This window comes from Pelecanus crispus, chromosome 3 (genome assembly GCF_030463565.1).
Source record: "Pelecanus crispus isolate bPelCri1 chromosome 3, bPelCri1.pri, whole genome shotgun sequence".
Lineage (NCBI taxonomy): Eukaryota > Metazoa > Chordata > Aves > Pelecaniformes > Pelecanidae > Pelecanus > Pelecanus crispus.
In genome coordinates, this window is record NC_134645.1 from 128467594 (window position 1) to 128487336 (window position 19743).

A 19743-nucleotide genomic window follows, 5' to 3' on the forward strand; every position below is an offset into this window, starting at 1 on the left:
AACTGGTACAAGACAACAATGAGCCTGAGACTACATTCCCCTTGAAAGGATGTCAGTGTGCTTGTTTTTCTCACCTATATGCCAAACAGACACCAAAATGGAAGTACCCTACTAATGGAATTACCATCCACAATTAGCACCATTTCCATTTGCCCTAAATAGCCAGCGATTTCACTGTGCCCTAAATAGCCACCAATCTACCGCTCCTTAATGTTAATGAAGCAGAGTAGCGCGCGCACACACACGAGTATTTCTAATTCAGAGGATCTGAGGGAGCCTGCATGCATCATTAACATGGAGAGCTTCATTATCAGAGGAAAGAGCCTTCCCCTGAACTTCCCCTGGCTTTATTTGAAAGAAACTAGGAGGCAATGGTCTTAATGCAAAATTAACCCTCACTTTAAACTGCTGGAAGCCTTTACAAAGTGTAAGGGGAAAAAGAAAGGATGACTCATTGAAAAGGCTGTATTTTTATATTGAAGCAGGTTTCAATTAAGGAGCAATTTGCTTTAGAAATATGGCAGGATTACTGGATAGGACTTTACAGTCTGAGACACAATTTACCAATTGTGATTGTATGAACTGTTATGTAATTTAGCTCAAGTGCATTGTGCAGAACTGCTCAACATAGATGGGCCACAAAGGATTTGTTAAACCAATCAACAACATCAAGTAGAACAAATATTAACTCTCCTGTTTATGTTTACCATTAACTTACTTATCCTAAGGGTCCATATCTTTGTGTATGAAAGCAGACGCTGTGTTTGGCTCTAAATGTTTTCTGTTTGATACATTTGTGTAATAATCCATTATGATTATCCCTCTCCAAAACAGGAAACAATATAGCATTGAACTTCAAATGGGACACCAAGTGTTTATATCAACAGTCCAATTTATTGTTGGCCAAATGGAGGCTAATTCTAAATTATGACCATACCAAACACTTCACAGGTTTGATGCTGGACTTAAAACCAGATCATTTTATTTTATTTACCAAGAATTAAGAATTTTCAGCTGTTTTAAGTAAATGTGTGTATCTTTGTGGAGAGACCAAGGGCGTGATTCAAATCTGCCTTATATTATGAACCTTTATCATCATTGAGTTTTTGCATGCATGGGTCTTTTTGAAAATAACTACATTTCTGTCCCTGATCCTGACTAGCCACTATGTGATAGACTGCCTGAATTTGAAGAAAAAGAAGAATAGAGATGATCTCCCAGGAGCAGACTGACAAGCTAAGATGGCTTCATTTAAAGTAGCTTTTGAGTTTGCTATCCCTGGTTTCCTAACTCCTCTCTGTTCTTAAATCAATTCCCCAGCTCCTATACTTTACAAGCTCATATTTTAAGGAAAAGTAAAATCAGATAAAATTTATGAGCTGGAAAGTGGGTGGTAAGCAAGCAGTTCAAACATCTCTGCGGTGTAAGCATAGCAAAGATGTGCGAAGGACCACTTTGTCACTCCACTTATCGCATATCAGGCAGAGCTCTAAAGCACCCAAAGCAGAACTGAAAATATGGACACAGGTACTCTGGGCATGGTTTTACTGTAGCTCCATTGCCCACTTGCAGTCCTCTACAAATTAATACAGTTTTAGGGCTAATAATACATTGGTTATGACAGTGAGTCCCAGCTGGCATATCTGGCTTGGATCTATCTAGCCCTCAAGAAGCATCTAACTGGATTGTCAGGCTTTTCCCTGCAAGCAAAGAAAGCATAAGGCTAGCAAATGCTCCCTCAATGCTAAATATATCTCCCTGCACCCAGAAACTTCCCAGACAATGGTCAAGCTGAAGGGGTAGGCCAGGGGAAACGTCTTCTCTTGCATACTCATAAAGCTGTGCAGGATCTGGCTTTGCTGCCAATACCCCAGGCTGCAAGGTAAATGGAAAGGGGTCCGACACTGGGAACCAAATTTCTCTTGGCTGCTTTGGTGGGATGTCTCAGGTGCCAGAAATATAGCACAGTAAGAGTTGAACCTCCGAAGTTTAGCTAATGTGTTGGTTAACTGAACAGTCAACAGCCAATGATTTAATATTTGCCTTCCACGTTATGCCAAGGGAGCCCTGAGAGGGCTGGGTTATGAGGCCAAGTGAGTGTGTAAGATGCCCCGTGTGTGAATCCAGTCATGTACACAGGGAGAATACACAACCAGAAAGCAACTGAGCATGTACACATTGAGTGAAGTAGTGTGATTGTAAGGGTGTTTCACAGCAGGTGGGTGTTCATCTGAAGGCACCACAGTAAGTATATATCAAAGGAAAAGCAAAACTAGAGTAACCATTTGAACTCTCTTCAAGACTCAAAGACAAGGAGGTAGGGGGTATGCTATTCTTTTCACACTAACCCATCAGCAGCGGCTGGGTTTGCAGCAACTGAATGCATGCACTACAGGAGAGGATATTAGACCAGATTTAAGAATTAAGGCTATAAAGAAGAAAGTTAATCTTTTCCTCTGCAGCAGACTAAGAAGAGGGAAGCAATAAAAGGCTTGAGCTACAAGACTGGTGCTGAGCAAGTCCCAGGTTTCCACAGTGAGAAGAGGAAAACAAATGAAAAGGAACAAGAGGCAAACTTCCTTCTGGTGTGAGTAGCCACAAAGTGTTTGGAGTCCCCTTTGCCGCAAGGTGCTGCCTGGCTGCCGATTATTCTAGTGCTCTCCTCTTGTGAAAATTATGCATAATGTGAAGAAACTTTTAAAGTCACTTAATCATGTTACGACAATTTTTTAATGAAAATTTGTTTTAATATTAATAGAGACTCACATTTTCATGATAATATGGGTAGCGGTGGCATTTGGAGCAGCCGTATCTAGCCTGCAGCCATGCTGTGCTGTGCCATGGCATAAGCTGTTCTTCAGACTACTCAATAACTTTCTCACATATAAATTTATAAAGACTTTTATAAGCTCCAATTACATTTTTAAAAGACATAAAAACCCTCTTTAGAGGGTGCTTAAGTGACACATTAGTTTAAACTTTCAACTGGACTTCATGAACAAGGCTTTTGTTACAGCAATGAAAGCTTGGAAATGGATCCCCGTTGCTCTGGAAGTTGTTGGGTGCAGCAGTTTGGGACAGAGAGTCAAGAAATGCTCAAGACACTTGCTTTCTCTAAAAAAAGGGTTCCTAGGGTTTTTCTAGCAAAACCCCCATTCTTTTCCAAACATACATTTTTTGGGAAAAAAAGTGCTAATACACTACATGTCCTCTCGTAAATTAAACAGCACAAAGATAAAAAGTAAATCACTTGTGTTCAGTTGCCCACACTGTAACTTTTAAATAATTAAAATGGTCCCAGACATGCTTTTAGCTTGTACCAACAAACCCCATCCCAGACATCTCCCAGGCAGGGGATCTTTCCTAAAAGGTAACGCTGATGCAACTTCCCTGACGTTTCGGACGCTAAGCAGGCTAATACAGGTTAATAACATGGCCATGGCTAAGCCTTGCCAGTTGCCGTCAGGGAACGAACCTGATGGTGCTGGGATAGAGGTTGCCATACCAGGACTTCCCTTTCAAAATCCACGACTTGCCTCAGTTTTTAAGGTTTTTGGAACTGGAGTCCATCCCTCAAACTCAGGGGAAGCAAAACCCCCCCACCTCAAGCCCCTCGTGCTTTTTATCGAAGAACACAGAGAGTGCACCACTCTAGACCAAGAGAGAGCTACTGAGCACAGGAGATGAGACTGTTTTACCGCTATTGCTTGAAAGCTCCTTGTACAGTGTGACTTCATGTCAAAATGAGGATGCTCTTCTGCTATTACTTTGGCCTGATGATCAGCAAATGTGAGTTCAGTGCTTAAGGCTTGGGCTCAGAGGCTTGTAATCTGTTTTTCACCCCTGGTTTTGATAGCACCTCTGTCTTACTGACTACAGGGACTTACCTCAAGTGGTAAGCGCAAGTAGGAACTAGCAAGTTGCAGATCTGGTCGTGTACTCCAGGGCCTGGTAGAGCACAACAGAAGGATTTCTTCCAGAGCAATTTTTAATTCTTTGCTCATCAGAAACTGGAGAAAGCCAAGCTACAGCACTTTCATCTTTTTACTGAGATTAGATGAATCCAAGAGACTGCACTGTTAGGAAATTCTTCCTGTCACCCACCTATGTTTCTTCTCTCTGTTCAACCTCTGCCAATTGCTCCTATTCATGTTTTGTTGTATTAATCCCAAATTATTCCCTTTTTATTGTGAACACTCTTTGAATACATCTGGATGAAATTCACCCTTTCTTCTTCTCCCCCCACCCCCTCATCCTCTGGTGATGCTGTGGATAGTTTATTAATTGACTGTCATCCTTAATCCCCTCCAGCCCCTTTCATTCCCCACCCTGTTATTCTACCAGGTCCATTTTGGAGCACTGTCTGTGTGACCGAAGCCTCCCTGACTCACCGCTTTTACTTGGCTGTATGCTGACAGTCTTTCAACTTCATATGACAGTGATTTGGCTGGTAGGAGCTACTCAGGAGAGAGGATCTGGAAACAGCACAAGAGGATGCTCTTGGTCTCTTGGGTAACTCTCTTAAGTACATAGTCCTTGAGAGGACAGGCTAACAGCTGGCCTCTGCTACTCAGCCAGTTTATATCCCCCTGGTAATTCAAAGAGTGACAAAATAGCAATACACCACAGCCTCCACTTAAAGACCCGCTTAACACTGCCAGAATTGCCTCTGGACAAGAATCAAGACTGTAGATAGTATACCAAGTTAAGAAAGATAAGCAGCTTGCTAAGAACATCAGAAAAATAATGAACTTGGGCAGGCCATATATGAATTAGTAAATAAAATAAACCAAAGACTGTCTTCTGACCTGGAAGCTAACTGGTATGCATAAATCTCATAGCTCTCCATACAGCTAAGTTCTCGTCTCCAGAAACGTGATGACTGCATCCAAATTGCCAGTTGGGAATGGTCCCTCTTCTCTCTCTTAAACCATGCCCAAGAACTATCTGGGCAAGAACAAGTAGCCAGAACAAAACCAGTGCCAGAGACCATGTGGACAACAACATGGGCTAATGTATGCCAGTGCTCAGGCTTTTGACCTAGTTTAGGACTCAGCAGAGAGGCAGGAGTCTTGGGACTGTGTTCAGACCCAGCAGCTCTCAATATAGAATCATAGAATCATAGAATCATTTAGGTTGGAAAAGACCTTTAAGATCATCCAGTCCAACCATTAACCTACACTACCAAGTCCACACTAAACCAGTCAAGGGGAGACTAGACTAAACCATGTCCTGAAACATAAAACATAGCAAGCAACATCCATGCTGATTTTTCAGAAGTGGAATGGTTACTTACAAATGAAGAGACATACGATGGAAAACAAGGTCACTGCCACAAACACTGCCACCAGAAGCTTGACTGAAGTTGGCATTGGCTGTGCAAGATACCGCAAGGATATCTGTGGAAGGGAGGACATGCCTTCCTTTCTGCCCCGTGATAGAGCCGTCAAGATCCTCAAGGATGGCAGAGTGAGGAAAGGGGAAGGACACTTGGAAAGGTGAGTTGATGAAGGTCAGACGTTCAGCTCTCACTGTAAACCCACCTGGGGAGAACAAGCAGCGTTTCAGAAACAGAGACTGACCTCTTCAAGTAATAGGCCTGAAGACATCTCTGGAGAAAAAGAGACTAGCTTCATTTCACCTTTGTTTGGAAAAATGTCTGCTGAGTCAACAAAAGGGGAGATTCAGGAAAATAAATAAATAGATCGAGATGGTTGTAGAAATTACCATTGCCGTGCTATGGCCAGGTCCAGTCTGTCCAGTGCCTTGTTGTGACAAGACTTGTGGTTACAGACTCCTCTGATCCAGGTGCTGCTCCTGACCCTACCAGCATCTCCTCAGTGACTCCAAATGCTTCTTTTACAAGTCCCACCACCAAAAGTTACAGTCCCCAAAACAGTGATTCTTATAGATCCTTTCTGCCTTGATTATAAGATAAATTCTTTAGATATAAGGACTGTTTATGTGTGTGTAAATATACTTGCATCAATATGTACAGCACCTGGCAAAATAAAACCTTGGTTGAAAAGTGCGGCTGGTGGATCTTTTCATTACTGTAATGCAGATAGCCACAAAAAAGAGGAATAGTCATGTGGGCTAAAACACAGGAAGTTTTTGAACACAGTAATATTTCCAGAAATGTCAGAAAATCATTGCCCCATGGACCATAACAAGTCAGCTTTGGCATGAGTTTTCATGCACCACATTGGTTACTATTTGAATATCCTATTCCCACTTGTAGCCTCTCCGAGTCAGATTTTACTATTCCTCCTGTCCTTTGATCTCACCTCCTGAAGTCTTTTTCTCTGTTATGTTATTGTAGGGCAGTATTCATTTATATATAAATATATTTAAGAAGTAATTGATTTGGAACATTCTTCAAAGAGCCTTTGAGTACCCCTTGAAAGCTCAAAAGGATGCTTAGTTTACATGTTATCTTAGGCAAATTCACCTAAGGTTTAGGCTGGCCTGAGGTAGGACCTTGGTGAAATTCTGTGAGGTTGTATCATAGCTATTAAAGAAATCATCACTCTTGAAATTTTACCTCCCAAAATGAAGAAGCAGCAACAGGACAGTGTGTAAAAACCCCTTCCACTGAGAAAATGAAATCTGTGCAAAAAGAAAGCTACCTTTGCCTTATAAATATGTGCAATATGTGGCTTCAACTAAGCGATGAAGGTATTTCCAAGGGAGATTAGAGAGAACCTGCAACCTCAGCCCATGCAGAGCAGAGCAGCTAAAGGGTCCGGTTCAGCCCACCAGCAATGTCAGCCAATGCTAGCACACACTGAAGAGGGTGAGTATTGTTGAGAACTGGTTGTTACGCATATCTCTACAATCCCAGCTCAGGGATTTTCTCAGTTCATCTGAGCTGTACACCAAGCACAGCATTTATCTTGCATCTACATATCATCATCTCGTGCCCCCACCTTGCTGTGAATGGGGAAGAGCTATTATCCATCTGTCCCGGTTGGGGAAGTGAAACATAGAGAGTGACACTTCTGAAAACTATTAATAGAGTGAAACCTAAGGAGACCAGGTATGCAAATACCTCAAAACCTAGCTCTTCATAATTCACCTCTAGCAAAAATAGTGACAAGATTACAGAAGCAAAACTGGGCCAGCACTCTTCATAATTATACAGTGCTTTTTGTGGGATTCAGCTGAAATATCAAGGGCTGTCTGTGGAAACTATGAACTTCTAAACATCTGAATCTGAAATAAGAGGAAGCCAGGGACTGTGGAAAGCCTGCTAAATAAGTGTAAATCACACTCACCCTGCCCTTGGTAACAGCCAGAACAAGTCCTTATCGCCGTGCAAGTGTTCGCATCAAAGTTCCTGAAAGCTGTGTTGGAGATGAATAGCTGGTATCTTTTGGGTGTTTTTAGTCCTGCTGACATACAAGTACTATCCTGCAATGAAGAAATGAAGAGCGCTGGGAAACATATCACCATGTGAATCTCCAAGCCTAATGGATGCAGCAGCTGGGATGCAGCAGCTGGGACACAAGGATGTGATTGCACTCTAGCCCATGGTTGTGGGGCTGTTTGAAGGACAGATCTAAGCTATTACTTTTCAAATTCTGACAAGTAACATCCGTTTAATTCACCATTTGCAGTATGTGATAGTATTACATTCAGGGCAGTGATTGCCTTGTTTGCTTTGTCTGGGTTGTTGCACAGTAGTTAAGGTTGGTCATTTGAAGGGAAAGGAAATTGTACATTCCCTGGGAAGAAAGAATCCACCTGGAAGGCACAGTGAGCAGATTTGTTTACAGTCCCTTTTACTTTACCTTGTCTTGTCCAGCAGGCAGGAAAATTTCCCTACTCTACAAAGCTAATCATTCTAATTTCTGTTCTGAGAAAAACCTGACTGCTGAGATTCAAAGCCCTTTTGTGTGATTGGGGACAGGGGGAAGCATTTAAGCTAGGCTCTCTTCAAAGCTCTAGTTAACTTCAGGGTCCATCAGAGCAACAAGAAGTGGAAAGGAAGAGCAAAAACCACAAGCGATGGGAAATACGATGGACAAACTGGATTTTGTGGTGATTGTAGGCCATGACACAGGGGAAGTGTACTTCTCTGCCAATTGATCTCAGAGACTGGCTGGGAAGAAGGATGTACTCAGAGCTAGTGGGTAGCCTGAAGGAGGAAGGGCTGACAGGAATGTGTGGTGCTGTTTCTGAGGCTAATAAACACTTTTGTAGAACAACTCTCAAAAGCCGAGGTATAGAACCAATCGAGAAATCCACCCTCTGTGAAAACATCGTCTTTAAATGAAAATGCAGAATGAAATGGACTTTTATAAATAGGTTATTACTTCAAAGAGATGGCGTTATCTTCAGTCTCATTAAGAGAGAGTAGCTCCATCACCTTTTTTACTCTGAGGCCAAACATCTAAGGTGATGGTCCTGGTCCTTGGGCCATCTTCTTCCAAGTCACTGCTAAGCAGAAATCCCTGCCTTCTGGTAACAAATCAGTCAGAAAAACTCTATTGTTTTTTTGCTTACACTTGCCTGTTCTTCCATCCTACCCACCCTTCTATCCTTCTTTTTTTTTTTTTAGTTAATTTATTTTATTTAAAGAAATAGCAAATAGAAGAAGGGTGTGAGATGACAATTCCTCCCTAGTGTGTGTCACCTGTCCCAGACCTTCTGCTTTTTCAGGAAGAATTGTTTCTCCTCAAATGGCTCCACAAGGACAATCAGTTGCTTTGTGAAAGCGTGGAAGAGGCTTGCTGAATGTCTAGGAAGCTAACAAAAGTCTTTCCCTTGGCTTTTACGGGCCCTGGGTTTAGCCCTGCCGCTAATGTTTTAATTGATCAAAGCCCCAATTTTCAAATGCCCTGATATTTCCAGAAAACAATCTTGTTTTAAAGCACTTCTTTCAAAAACTGGAAGGGCTAGCAGAGAGGAATATCCAAGGATCCCATTAAATTAATGTCATAAAGTTTTAATTGATATTAAAGAGACCTCATTATTAAAGGAAGAATTACATAAATTAAGATGTAAATTATGACAAGGAGGCTCTTATCATGAGATAATCAAAGATAATCACCCCCCTGGGGTACTGCAAGAAACAAGGCACAGCTGAGCGCCTCTAAATCTCTGAACAAGTACAACATTGGAGTCCTTCCATGGATCCTGCAAAGTAAAAACAAAGACATCCACCCTTTGGTGTCTGAGAGAAATTCATTGCGCCATTGGGATGCTGCAAGGTCGGACTGGTGAAGCCAGGATTTTATCTGAGCTACGTACTTTCAATAGATGTACTACAGAGGTTTCTTTCTGTGAGCGTCTAAAGAAAACTCATTTAAAACTCTTTTTTTCTGCCAGTCAGAGAGAAAATTAATTTCACAAACAACAACAGAAAACTGAGCAGTGCAAAAAGAACTCAAAATCTTGAACAAGAAGCTGTGGCCAGTTGTAACTAAAATTCCATTGTTATCCATGTTATTAATCTGTTAACAACAAGATAGCACCCAAAGGACTTTGTCCAGCTGCCTAAAGAAATAATGGAAGAAGATCTTATTTACTGCATAAATAAAAATGTTACATTTTGACAGCATTTTTCATTCTCAAGTGAAAAAGTCGTGCTCTGTGTTCCAGGTGGACTAATGATGCTATGAGAGAGCAGAGGAAACCAAAGTGTTAACTAGGATAGAAATTAAATCTGTTGTTCCCACTCATTATTCTCAAATCACTAAACTAAACCCAGTTGTGTATGGCTGGATGGTGTCTGTTTATTACAGCAAAAGGTATGTAGGAATTTGTGTCAGAAAAGTGTGTTTAAACAAAAATTAGGATTTCTCTCAAAAATTCAGATTCTGTGAAATTCCAAGGTTTTTCTGAGGCCATCTCAACCTTGGAAAAAACCACAAGTAGGGAAAAAAATAACACTTATCTTACTAAAATCCTTCAGCTCATAAGGTGAACAGAAGTGTGATTTTAGTTTTACTTTTGAATGTTGTTTTATAAAGAATATACATTAATATAGATTATAATATAAAATCTTTTAGTAGTTCCAAGTTCAAATAGAAAAATCAATGTCCTTGTTTCAAATTTGTTTAAAAAAGTCTTCAAAACTTCCATACTAGAATAAAAAGACCTTTGGAAAAAATGCTGAATTTTCCTGTAGAGTGCAATATCTGGTTTCTCCATAGCTGATATTTATTCATCTTTACCATCAGCTGGTTTGAATGGAGCGCCTGAAAAATGATTCAGTATCCAGCTACCAAATGCTATTTCTTTTCTGCTGCTGCCAGCAGAAGAAACAAAATCCTTGGTTCCAGTAAGTTGGGAGAACGGTACTGATGGTACAAGTTTCTCTGCTTCACCACCAAATCAATGTTCCTTGCAGGTGCTGCTGCTGAAGGCACCATCTTTCCAAGGAGGGGAAGACAGCTAGAGGACTAAGCAAACAAATCAGTGCCCAAAACCGATCCTGAAGCTGGGCTGAAGTATTTATCTTAACATACAATCTATTTAAAATCCAAGTTTTACCCAAGCTGCCATGGAGCAGGGGCTGTTTTCAGGTTGCTTTCTTATTTCTCCAAATTCCTGTTTGAAAGGTTTCTGTGCAACTCAAGGGAACATTGAAATAATTCCTGCAGTGCTTACCTTTTGCCCATTGTGTCCAATTAAAATGCTATCAGCTACAGAAGTGTTTCCCAGGCTTTCTACAATGTCAATGCCAAAGTCTTTGCAAGCATAAATCCAGAAATGTTGGAGTTCAAGGTTGCTGCTACTAAAAATCTATATAAAAGCATAATAAAGGAATAATAATTTTTGTAAAAAAAATGTAATTTATAACTCTGCTTTACTTACAATACAGTAGACAGGGGAAGTGCAAAACCACCTAAAAGTGTTGAATGTGTATTTAGTATTTGAGCGTCTCCCCTTAATTTCTTATTTCTGCTTTTAATTACAAGTACAAAAATCTTTACATTCTGCCAACTTATTTTCATGTTAAACAGAAAAAGAACAGTATGAAAGAAAATCGGAACTGAGAATCAGTAATAGGGTAAAAGTGCACTAAATATTTTGGGGTTTATTACTGAAAAGAATAGCAGGGTAAAGAAGTTAATGTTTGTAGCAGAAAGATGCCTTGAAAATAACCAGAGGTATTGCTTACAGTCACCTAACAGCAAGAAGGCTGTTCCTAGAGGGAGCCCATGGAAAGAAGCAGAATAAATTTAGTTACTCATGTATGCTAGGTCAGTAACACAAAGAAATTCCAAGTTAGGCAGAGAAAACCACAAAAACAAAACTGCAAATCATCCTTTTGTTTCGTTTTCGTACAAATAAGCTTTTCCAGAAAGAGAATGCACCAGTCTGAAAAAAAAGTACTGAAAAATTGGACACCTTCAAAGGAAAAGCCATAGGATGGGTTAGACTAGAAAACATGCCTTACAGAGAAACACGTACAATCCGTTCAGGTCATGAGACGGGGGTAAGAGGATCACAGCCTCTAAGCACCGGTATGGGAAGAAAGGGGCAGATAATAAAGGGTGGTGTGGGGTTTTTAATCAGATTAAGTAATAGTGAGCTACAATAGCTGAAAAGTGAAGCTAGACAAATTCAAACAAAAAAAAAAAAAGTGCACATTTTTAACAAGGATGAAAAAACTCCCATGGAAACTCTTAACCCTATGAAGGTAACAGATCCTCTACCAACTGCAATCCTTATGAATAGCTCAGATCCGCTGGGAGGATTTTTTTGGCTGCATGATCTAGTGGAAGGTATCCTTGCCCATGGCAGGGGGTTGGAACTAGGTGATCTTTAAGGTCTCTTCCAACCCAAACCATTCTATGGTTCTGTGCTTCTATGATTATAGTAGCAGGCAGATGCTAGAGGATTACAGAGGACACCAGCTATTGACAAAATGGCACTGTTTCTACACTGAAGCGGTAAGAAGAGCTCACACGAATTGTGTTTCTGGCTTTATCACCAAAATAGGAGCCTCCAGCTGAGGGACATGGACATACAGGTACAACAGCTTTACCGTAACTGTGGCCTATTTGCAACCATAAAAGCTGAAGTCAGTGTAGAGGCGATATACATGTAAGGATCCTGAGCATCAGAGGACAGTCAGGACAAATGTACCTGTGCTCCACCTTGGCTGCTCCAAGCTGTGAAGTTGTTGAACTGAACAGGTCTGTTTGGGCTGGCTGGTAAATATTCTGGGTACACCAACAACCCATACCTGTTTAGCAAAGAAAGCAAAGGAGACTGTTTCTCTACAGTGCAGGTATTCATGAGCAGATTTTCCTATTCATCATTTTGATATCTAGAATCTTAAATCTGTAACAGTTCTCTGCATGAGACTTTATCATTTAATCCAAAACCAAAACTGGTGGATAGCAATATTTATTTTGGGCATCTCATCATCCCAGAGAGCATACTTAAAATTTCTTTTCACGTATTTTCAGAATTGGCCACATCAGCGTTAACTACCAGTGTGCAGTACCACTGACAGGTGTTTACTTCAAAATATCCCCACCATGCTCGTGAGCTTTCAACCAGCATCACCTTCAGATAAGCCTGACATGAATCTGGACAGATAAGGCTTTTCTATAGCTTGGATTCAGCCAACTGGGAGTACATTCCAGATGTATGCATTCCTGAATGCAGGCCTTGGTTTGACCTTCTCAGAGATTTTAAATCCAGATTAATATCGAGAATTTCCTCAAAATTCATAGAATCATAGAATCATTTAGGTTGGAAAAGACCTTTAAGATCATCCAGTCCAACCATTAACCTACACTACCCAGTCTACTCTAAGCCAATCAAGGGTAGACTAGACTAAACCATGTCCCAAAATGCCACATCTACCCTTTTTTTGAACACAAATTCAGGTGGCTCTGTCCACTGACTTTTAGTACAATGCCATTTTTTACTATCATTTCTGTTTTAGGGAAGTACAGGCAAAAGCTCTAGTGAATAGCCATTCCTGGACACTACAGGAACAACTGTCATATGTAAAGTCTGATATACATACAGCACCTTTTATCCTGTTGGACTGCAAAGTGATTAGTCTCTTCAATCTACTTAATCAGAGACCAAATTCTAATACCAGTATTCATGCTGCTATGATATAAAGCATCTGGAGGTAAGAAATGCCACTCCAGGTTGTATAAACCAGTGTCAAGTCTATAATGGTGGCCTGCAGGAGAACTTAGAGTGTAAGAAAGAAATCATGTATATGCTCTCCTGCATGCCACCCTATTCTGCTCAAAACGCCTGGTATACTTTAAAATGAGCTTTCAATTCAACAGATGAGCACACACTTCAGTGCTTTGCTGTTAAATGGTTGATGAGGAAATGTGTTAAATGCGGCACCTTAAACTACATCAGGATCATTTAAACAAGGGGTAAAGTAGAGGAGCCTTGTTAACAGCACTGGGAAATGCTGCACATTAACAAATTGAGCTTGTGAACAAAAACAAAAGGACTGTATTCAAAATACTAAGGAAACTATTCACAATCAGGCCCTGAAATACAGCCCCCACCACATCGCTGTCAAACACTGATTCTGCTCTGCTGTGGAGAACTTTGCTTACAAGACAGGAAGCCCTAAAAGGGTGCAAAATCGGCAAAAAAAAAATTCCTGAAAGGAGGGGTAAACATTTTCTGCTCACCAGTGCAATTAGAGTTAGCACTACCACACACTGAAGGAAAATCTCTTTAACCAAAAATCGCCAAGTACCTTGTGCAGGAATGAGCTACGTTCTCACTGAAGGAAAGGAGAGGCATTTTGGATGGTCCCTCAGGGGAGAGATGAAAGAAATAGCCATACCCAGCAGCACACACCGTGTTACCCTGCAGAGAAGCATATATGACTGTGAAAAAAGATTACCACAGATTTCTGGAAATTAAAATAAACTTAAGGAAAACCCAAATTAAAACCCAACTGAGGTCCATTCAAATTCTGGTAAGTCTGGCTGGCAGAAGCTGGTACCTTGTTTCTGTGTCCTCAATCTCATCCTGTTTTCCCTCTGTCCTTGGGCCAGTCTTAAAAAAACTTGTTCTCAAGCCAGGCAACAAGGGTTGGCCAAGCAATAGAAACAACTGACAGAAAAATGGTATTGCCATAATTCTTCAAGAAATAGGTAAGAAGTGTGTGGAAAAATTCTTACCCGTATAAAATCCTTTCTAAGTAGGGAAGTGATGTCATGAAGGAATGGTAAATCACAAACTATTCAGTTAATTGATTTACTTTTCAATCTGTATCTTTCTCATATCTCCCAAAGCAAATAAAGCAAAAAGAAACAACATTGGCACGAAAAAGTGAGACCCCGTAAAAGTCAAGAGAAAGGAGAGAACTACATGTTCAGGATATGTCAGTGGCTGAACAACTAAACTTGCTCAGACCTGTGGTAAATTATTTGTTTTGGATTCTTTTTAACAGGATAAGTGAGTAACCATGGGAAGATGTGCTCTAAGTTATTGTAACTTAATATTTCTTAATGAAGAAATTCTGGAGTTGCATTTTTTGTATTATTGCAAGAGATTAAAAATAAGTGAACATAAGGTTTGCCCGGTCTAAAATTAGGAGTTTGGTACTTACAGAGTCTGTAGCAAGAGGGTTAAATACAGTAGGTTAGGAGCTTTTCCACTCTAGGGGAAAAAACCTGCTCTTCCCTGCTTCATTTGGACAGCAGCCAAACCTAGATGGTTTTGGATGGTGTCCACACAGCGATGTTTTCATGTGCACATCTGGGCATGATCCCTCTCACCTATCTTAGATGTGGAAAAATTTGATGCTGAAGTCCAGGCTGGTAAACCTAGGCTCCCTTTCCAGGAAAAAATAAGGCATAGGCATGTCCAGAGGGCAATTCTTCTGGTCTATCCTTAGATAAGATTAATTGCTCTCTGGAGGTATCTAGTTCTCTAAGGGGAGTCTAAGATGAGCTTTCTTGCAGCTATAAGAAGAGCTTGTTCTCTAAGGCTGGGACTGACACCCACCACTACCATTCATAGGTCACTGGACAGCGTTAAAAAACTAATGACTTTTTGGTCCCTGACGGTCCAAATCAAAGCTGAGCCTGGTGACCTAGAGGTGAAAGCCACCATACACCAATTACTTTCTTCTGGCCCATCCAAGTGTGTTCCCTGCAGTCGTGATCTCTGACATCTGTCAAGCAACAAAGAAGTATCATTACCCAAAACACTGCTTTCTCTATCCCCTGGTAAAAGTGCTGCTTTTCTGAAAGTACATCCACAGACCCTTTTCCTTTAACAAAATATTTCTGCAGTCCAGTCACATTATTTCCAGGATCTTTTACTTGCAACTCCAATCGTGCGTTCTACAGATGATTCATAAGGAAGAAAACTGCATATTTATTCAGCCAGCTAGTGGCTGGAGGGCAGGGGGTTTAGGCAAGCAGGGAATTTTGTGTGGAAATCAATTCTTTGTGGAAGTCAGTATATTACGAATGTCCGTGCAACCAAAATTCCAGAGAGAAATTACCTCCCAGAGCATGCCAAATACCTGGAGGTATGCATTGCAAGTCAGTAAAATAAAGTGGTTGACGTTTTAAGTGTCTCTTAACCGTACAACACTGCCAATGTAAATATTTCATGAATTCCTTTTAGGTAGCTGAGGCTCAAACTGTTGACCTTAAAGATGACATTAAAGCTCTGGACAGTGTGCCCAGCACTGCTCCCCCAGTTTCAGAACCTGGCAGGATGCAAGGAGTAGCCCCAATGGGCTCACTTCAACATGCGCTCGTCTTGCAGAAGGCTTTAGAAAAGCTCTCGGTAGGGATGAAATGGTGAGAAACAATCAATGCCAAACAGATGCAGCCTCACCTCTTTGGTACTGTGGAGAATGGCTGGGTTGGGTGATACTAGGAAACAAATTCATTTCTCAACAGCATGACCATCAGTCACTGCTCTGACATGGAAACACAGGCTGATCTCCACCCTGTTCATTTATTTAAGCTGTTTCCCAGTCCTCAACACCATGGCAAGAAAGGAAAGGGAGGGTTCTTGTTGAATTTCTCAAACCCAGTCTGTACGTTGTTATGCGTAAACACTGCATGCTGGCTCTGGGATTAAAGGGTATTGAATGTTTATGAATAGGAAGTTACTACAGAAAGTCCAAGACCCACTGGGCCCAAGAGAACCAAGAGAAGAAGATAAAAAAACTACCTTTTTTTTTTTTCCTGCACATAAAAATAAAAACAGGGGCATAGGGCATGCACTTCAGTGACAAAAGAGCCAATATCAAAGAGAGGCATCTTCAGTTCCTTATGCTGATAGTATTTAAAAGGCAAGAAACCAGCTTGCTAATGAAATTGTCTTATGACACTAAAAAATGATAATCACGGTTTTCATAACTTATTAAAAAAATATTTACCTTTTAATAACTGTTTTGCACTTATACTGTATAAATATAAAATTTTACCTAACACCTGATTCACAAATGTACTTAAGAGATTAAGTCAAACGGAAACCAGTGGGAATTGGTTCTCTGACTGTCTTTGTAGGCTCAGGTTTGAGTGACTGCTGTGTCCCAATTTCAACACCGTTTAGGAGACCACTGATTTTCAAGGAAATTTAAGCTCTTCAGTCACCGATGCAAGTTTAGGCTCCCAAGTAAATTGAGTAGTTATGAAAATATTATTGCAGGACTCACTGTGGAAGGCTTAACCCATGTAACGCAGTATGAACCTAGAGCTCTCTGTCTATCTTAGCTGTAATCCTTGCTTTAAAGATTGCAGTCTGTAAGTTTAAAACCAGTAATTGAAAGATGGCAACCTGAAAACAAAAAAAACAAACACACACAAAAACCGACAACCACCTAACATTAAAATCTAGAGGGAGAAGTTTCTATTCCATGTCACGGTCTGGAAATCAGGCAGTGGGAAGATGAGTCTTCCCCATTACACTCTTCAAATCTCCCTATTAAATTAAGATTATAAATACCTAAAAAGCAATACCCAGTCTTGAGCCACTTGATCAGATAAAAGCTGCTGAAATTCTGTAACATCACGATGCTGGTGCTGGACTAGCATCCCTTGCATTTAGTGATTATTACCGTACTAAGAAAAAGTCCACAGGAGACAGGGGTTTTGCTTGGAAAAAGTGTAACTTTTTCTCTTAATATCCATGTCCTTTCATGTGTTCTGCTGAACACTGCTTGGTACTGTAGAACAGTAAGTGCAGTTAATAATAATTTTAAGCTAGGCAACTTCTTCGTATTGTCCTTTTGCTGCTGCAACGCCTCAGATAGCCCACTCCAAGAGAGCGCCAACAAATCAGCAACCCTTCAAGGGCCATCGGCTACTCTGCCTTGAGTAACACATCTTTGGAGAGCAGACTTAACCCTGATGTTTGGGTACACAGCCACAGAGGCAGCTTTGGGCGTATCTACAAAGGCATGTGAACCACGAGAGCTCAACAAATGTGCTGAAAACCGACCACAGTCGGTTCACACGTACCTGTAGAGATAATTGCAGCAAACCTTTTCAAAAGCTGAGCCACTGGCGATTGAGCAGACAGCTCCAGGGTAAGTCAGTGCATGATAGTACAAAACTCTGTGTTTAGTGGAGCTGAAATTCATGTGCTTCTGCCTAGTTGTTGTATTTTTTAACCATATTTGATGGTCTTCAAAATGATAAATATGCCCTTGAGGGAAACGCTGAAAAGTCCTCTCCTTCTTCCTAAGTACTACTGTCTTCATACTAACACAGGAAATGTCTTGGTCTCTTTTTCACCTTCAAATTTAGGTGTTCTCTTGGAACAGAAGCCCAGGGAGTGATTAGATCTTCATATACACTTAATAATTGGTTTGGTTTCTGTGCAATAGAAAAGGTCAGGATATTTTTTTAATGAAAATGTGCATTTATCACAACTGAAACTGTGGTAAGAAAGGTCAGTTTCAATGAAATTCCAGACTTAAAATAGTTGAGAAGGAAAAATGGTTTGAAATCACTTAATTGCTGAAAATCATATTTTTTTTCCATGAAACACTTAAAAGTGACTCTTTATTCCGAAAGTGACTTAAATAAGACAAAAAAAAAGTCTGAATTAAAAGAAAGCATCAGAGAATTAGTCAATAAAAAGATATTTACTGAGCTCAACTTTTTGATGTGAGGGTTGTTAGTCTGTTAGCTTTTTAAGAGTTCAATGTTTTATTACTGTTTAGAATAGAGAACCTTGGTTCTTTTAAAATCAATGTCATTTTCATAGGACAGGGAATGCATTGCCCTTCTCACCCTGGAATGCAAATCTTGGACTGTACATAAGTTGTCACTTTAAATCCAGACAGAGGTGCATTTGGTATTGCTGAATTTTAGTGTGTCTGTCATGAGTCCATTAAAATAAAATTGAGGGGTTTTTTTTATAATGGTAGAAGTAGGAAAAATCGAGAGAATCTGAGCCTAAACTTTTTTCCAGTTTTTATGAATCCATGAGTATTAAGAAATAAAACAACTTTATACTGTATCCCAGGATGAAGAATCCGACTGCAAATATTTTGTTCCACTCAAGTGCAGTAAAATTTTCAGTAGCAATAAATTTAGCCATGAATGTAACTTATTTTGCAATATGCACTTGTTTTAATATCCCATCACAAGCACAGTTCCTGACAGCTCAGCCAAGAAGCAAATGTTGTGTATATGATCTCCCAGATAAATGAAGCTCTGCATCTTTCTGATCCCTTTGATTAGAAAAGTTATGTTTTATACCTGAACTTCTTACCTTGATGTGGTTGGCAGGAGCCTTGACATAGATCCCTGCTGGTGACAGCGTCTCAATGTTGGATAAACCATCTGTTCCAGAAAGGCCAGTCACTATGTTGTTACTGACTCTGTTCCCCTCTTCCAGTCCCTCTCCTTTAAAAAAAAAAAAAAGAAAGAAAAAAAAAAGAACAAAAAAAGAAGAAAAAAAGAAGAAATGAAAAAAATAAAAAAGAAGGAAAAAAACCCCACAAATGTACATATATAGCTGGAAACCCTCTATTATGCGAGTCACAGAACTTGCTGGCTTTTGCCCTCCCTGCTTTGCTGTCATGGCCCACCTGGGAATTAGCTGTCCCTGCTAACTGTCCTTAGGTGAATCACTGTTTGAAAAGCACTCAGAAATCTGTGTTTAACACATGGCAGAAGACGGCTATGAGACAGTCAAAGACTGCCATGACTGCTCAACACAGTGGTGCATAGCACAGAAAGGGTAAAAGTGTCGTGGTTTAGCCCCAGGCAGGAGCTCAGCACCACGCAGCCGCTCGCTCACTGCCCTGCCCCGGTGGGATGGGGGAGAGAATGGGAGGAGGAAGAGTGAGAAACACTCCTGGGTTGAGATCACAACAGTTTAGTAATTGAAATAAAATAAAGTAAAATAATAATAATAACAATATAATAATAATAGTAATAATAATATCCAAAGCAAGTGATGCACAATGCAATTGCTCACCACCCGCCGACCGATACCCAGACAGTTCCCGAGCAGCGATCGCTGCCCCCCAGCCAACCCCTCCAGTTTCTATACTGCTCATGACGCCATATGGTATGGAATAGCCCTTTGGCCAGGTTGGATCAACTATTCTGGCTGTGCCCCCTCCCAGTTTCTTGTGCCCCTGGCAGAGCATGGGAAGCTGAAAAGTCCTTGACTGGCATAAGCAGTACTCAGCAACAACTAAACCATCAGTGTGTTATCAACATTCTTCTCCTACTAAATCCAAACCACAGCACTATGCCAGCTACTAGGAAGAAAACTAACTCTATCCCAGCTGAAACCAGG

At 40.6% G+C, this 19743-nt stretch overlaps 1 protein-coding gene across 1 annotated transcript in view; it reads right to left on the reverse strand.

Annotated features, from left to right (window-relative positions):
• The window catches only part of PKHD1 (PKHD1 ciliary IPT domain containing fibrocystin/polyductin), a 275411-nt gene that overhangs the window by 129716 nt on the left and 125952 nt on the right, over positions 1 to 19743 (reverse strand). The window contains exons 41-46 of the mRNA XM_075707750.1: positions 18706 to 18839; positions 13706 to 13818; positions 12103 to 12202; positions 10618 to 10752; positions 7278 to 7413; positions 5297 to 5543 (exon numbers count right to left, since the gene is read on the reverse strand). Coding sequence (XP_075563865.1) covers positions 5297 to 5543; positions 7278 to 7413; positions 10618 to 10752; positions 12103 to 12202; positions 13706 to 13818; positions 18706 to 18839 — 865 coding nt within the window. The remainder of the gene's footprint in view (positions 1 to 5296; positions 5544 to 7277; positions 7414 to 10617; positions 10753 to 12102; positions 12203 to 13705; positions 13819 to 18705; positions 18840 to 19743) is intronic.